Source organism: Opisthorchis viverrini (genome assembly GCF_000715545.1).
Source record: "Opisthorchis viverrini unplaced genomic scaffold opera_v5_83, whole genome shotgun sequence".
Lineage (NCBI taxonomy): Eukaryota > Metazoa > Platyhelminthes > Trematoda > Opisthorchiida > Opisthorchiidae > Opisthorchis > Opisthorchis viverrini.
Genome location: NW_008751739.1, coordinates 1,636,941 through 1,641,006, shown reverse-complemented (window position 1 = coordinate 1,641,006; position 4,066 = coordinate 1,636,941). Strand labels below are relative to the sequence as shown.

Genomic DNA, 4,066 nt, shown 5'->3' with positions numbered 1-4,066 from the left:
AACCCTTTGTGTTAAAAGCGAAACGTTGCCCAGCGATAAATCTACCGATTGTCACCAAACTTCTTCGAAAACGATGAAATCTCATAGGTTCTCGCACAATATTTAGGTGGGTGAATTGCTTCCTAACAGGATTTGGGAAGCCAGTGCATGAATTATATCTGCTATTCGATATCTTCATCTGACACACTCGTAATTCGTGGTCAATCATTTGTATTAAGGTAAAACAACTTCCATTCCTCCAGTTTTTGTTGAACTTGGGGTCATAAGTAACACTACAGTAACACTACTTCAATTGATTTAATTGAATTCCGGTGTTGTGAGGTTACCACATTCGGTTTCCTCTGAAACATCAACGCGTAGTCTCAGATAGATCGGGCTAAAACCACGCATCGTGGCAGGGATAATCAACCCAGCATAATTAACGTTGATTGGTGTTCGAAACCAAGAGATGCGCAATGTATTAACGGTAGGCAAAATCGAAGTCAGTCAACAACGCTACGATCGCAATAACAAATTAAATTTTGTTTTAATCCAGTATTTTGGAGGCTGAGGGCAAATGACAGACAACGAGGGCATGACGCAACAGTGAATCCGTCTATACAAAGATATGGAGATTCGGTACAATGAGTCTATATATGAGCCGCCCGGGACCGTTGCAGAATCTCAATTATTCAGTGAGATGATAAAAGTGAACATGGTTGTTCCATGATTATTAGTATTAGTGAGGTATTGATACTGACCCCCTCCCTTCAGATAGCGTTAGAATAATTTGTAAATTCGAAACCTCTAATACCACAGATTGGATAGTTATCTCCCCTGCCTTCCTCTCTCTCTGTCGCCTACACCATTTCTTAGTGTATGGAAAGAAAATCGCGATCGTTTGGTTGGATTTCCTGCAAGAAGTCACGCGTACGATTCCGAGAAAAAAGTATGGACCTACGTGGCTGGTTCGTCTCCAACTTACTCAATTGTCCTTACAAGTGGTGCATTTCTTCATAATGTGAGTCCCCTTGTTGCTTAGCTACTTGGGCTTAGAATGATTTCAGAGTTATAGAATGTCATGTCATGCAGCTTGGAAAGACAGAAGGCTGTTGTTCCTCTGGTGACTCGCACAAGTCTATGGACGCAAAGCGAAAATACTGGGAGCCTGCGCCGGTATCGAATTAATCACATGGAAGACCAGGCATACGGCTTTCTATACAACAGTGCGTTAGAAACTCTAATGCGATATCGTTCCGCATCTATTAAACAGCATTCTGTCGTATATCCACGTTGGGAGCACAGTCGGGAGGATTATAGCTTTTTTCAAAGAAGGTAATAAGCAGACTGATGAGCAACCAGTTCACTGGTTCGTCGAGAGTCATCAACATCGTCATTCTTACTGTCGTACAATTTGAATAAAGCCTTATAATGGAAAGAAAGGAGAAGTAGCTGAGGGAGTGGGATCTGGGGATAGTTTACCACAAATATCCACGGTGCCTACAGCACTCAGTCAAACAGTCTGGATACAAACTGACAGAATGAAAGCCGGTGACATAATACAATGTCTTCAGTCAAACTCAAGGTGGGTCATCCTGGAAGGCAAACGGCACCAACAGCGCCCAAGCTTATCACGAAGATCTTTACTCCCTCCTTTCGCGTCAAATTCTGTCCACTACTCCGATTTCGCAACTCCGTATTATTCATGCAAAACAACCGTTTTCTGGGCAGGCGGTAACTTGATAACCCAGCCAGCCTAGCTTGCATGCATCCTTTGAGTGAATTACTCTTGGCTTCACCAGAAATCAGTCTCCTGATTACCTCATTCCGAAATCATTGACTCCAAGCGATTCCATCTATAATCCTGAAACACGGATGGACAAAGACCTGAAAATACAGCTCACACTGTACGCGTCCGCCTAGAGATTTCTGACACAGCTAGCGACACAACTTCACAAAAGCGAACCCGGCCCTTGAGATTAGTGTACTGACCGTGTCTGTCACATGACACTCGGAGCTAACGCAACTTCTAAGAGAAGTACGGCATTTCACAACTTCCATTATCACTCCTTGTATTCTCGAAGCCACGTTGAAGGACTGCGCATCCCGCAACATGATTTTTCGCTTTGTTGTCGTGAAGCGCATGACGAAGGATTGGGTAAGCTTGATCGGTTTTTCTGGTAATGCTTGAACTTGCTGACCTTGATCGGATACGTGAACGAGTTTGTCTACATCGACCAGGTCAACAAGTTTCTTATTCGGATAGACCTGAATACCTGGACTTTGGTGACTTTCGAGTGTTCGCCTCATTATCTCATCAGTGAATAAATTGCAAAAAATGAATAGAGTGGACTTTCTTGTCGGACACCACTGGTTATAGAAAAGGTTTTTGAGAGCATTCCATACCCACGTTCCCAAAACTGTGTGAATACAAATAGCGCACGAGACTTAGAGGTTCTAGGACGTACCCTGTTGCGCGAACTTGTTACGAATAACAAACCGGTCTACGAAATTGGAAGCATCTTTGAAGTCATGGAACATCAAGATAGCACAGAACCCATACATACTTCGTTGGCCGAACAAGTGATAGAGTGTGAAAATGTGGTCCACACAGCCCCTTCTTCCCGCGCCTCTGTAAAAAAAGCGTAGAACAGTCGACACCGGAAGTCAAGCTGATTCCTTTGTGATTGCCACACTCACTGCAAGCAGACTGTTTGGAGATGGACGTCATTATCAAATCACTCCAGTTCATTGGGACACTGTTCTGGATAGATGCAAGTTAGTTAGACGACATCGACCCGGGATGTTGCCTCCATCTTCGAACACAGCTAGTGGGGGTTCCTCAGATCCAGCTGCTCGATAACCCTTGAAGGTTTAAAGGCATTCACTCATTTACGAAGCTGTCGGAGATTTAATCTTCACCGTCCGGGGATGCAGTGTGGATCGCAAACTTGGCTTAGTAATCAAAGGTGACCAGTTAAATTGTACTCGAAAGTGTTCAGTTCAAAGGATTAGGCACTTACTTTTTAGAAGCAGGGGAGCCATTTTTGTCGTTGATCGTTTTGCTCACTGGAGGTATCTTTGGGCCTTCTGCGCATATCAGCCTGAACAGGTTAGGCACGTTCCTAGAGATTTTCTCGCCTCTTCCATCTCTTTACTCTTCTATATCCACCAAGCTTCTCGATCGGCTCAAATGCTATTTCCACTCGAAGTCAGACAGTTTGTCAAATGGTTTTGTGCCCTCCACCAGGAGTAATACTTTTGCGGGCTCCGACTAATTTTAGAGTGTTGCTCGAGATCCATTGTTTGGAACTAGTTCGGTGAGCCCAGCAGGCGAGATAAACGCACATTTTGCCTCCCTGAGAAGCGCAACGAGGAGCAACAATGAAGAAACAAGTGGTTCGAACCCACAAAGATGTTTCAAAACGAGCGGTAATCTATTAATAATCCACGCCACCTATAGCTAATATTATCTATTTGAGTTGAAGATTGATTCAACTGTAGAAGACAAAAGGCGGTAAGGCGGCTTTGATTGTTTCGGAAGTTAGTACTGCACAGAAACAGTTTGTGATTATCATATAAATGCAGCAGGCGTTTATCGTTGTTCATGGGCCTCAGTTTCATTCCAAGATGGCCACCCAATTGGTCCTTAGCAACGCCAAGCCCACCTGCTTGCATATTCATGTATCCGGGAGCACTTAGCCCATCGCTAATAAGTGAATTCTGCTGGGACGTAAGTAAATCCAATGAACAAACAGCAATTATTGGTAGCAATGTTGTGGAATGTAGGTAGCTCGGGTGCGCTGTTTGGTTGTTGGTCTGTTCGCCGAGCTTGGCAGTTGGATTGCAAACATTTCATCACCAACAGAGGTGACATCGTCAGTGCAGGGTTGAGTGGGTGAATTCCTCCTCTTCTGCCTGTGAGTATATAGCTTCTAAACAGTATTTGGTAGTTCTGGAAACGGTCGTCTGTAGTTTGATTACACACGACTACACGACGACCGTTTCCAGAACTACCAAATACTGTTTAGAAGCTATATAATCACAGGCAGAAGAGGAGGAATTCACCCACTCAACCCTGCACTGA

General features: G+C 44.1%; 1 protein-coding gene across 1 annotated transcript in view; it reads left to right on the top strand.

Annotated features, from left to right (window-relative positions):
- Positions 1-856: 856 nt before the first annotated feature.
- Positions 857-4,066, top strand: part of T265_13609 (hypothetical protein) — a gene marked incomplete at both ends in the record, with an annotated part of 26,773 nt that continues 23,563 nt past the window's right edge. The window contains one exon of the mRNA XM_009169665.1: positions 857-1,000. Coding sequence (XP_009167929.1) covers positions 857-1,000 — 144 coding nt within the window. The remainder of the gene's footprint in view (positions 1,001-4,066) is intronic.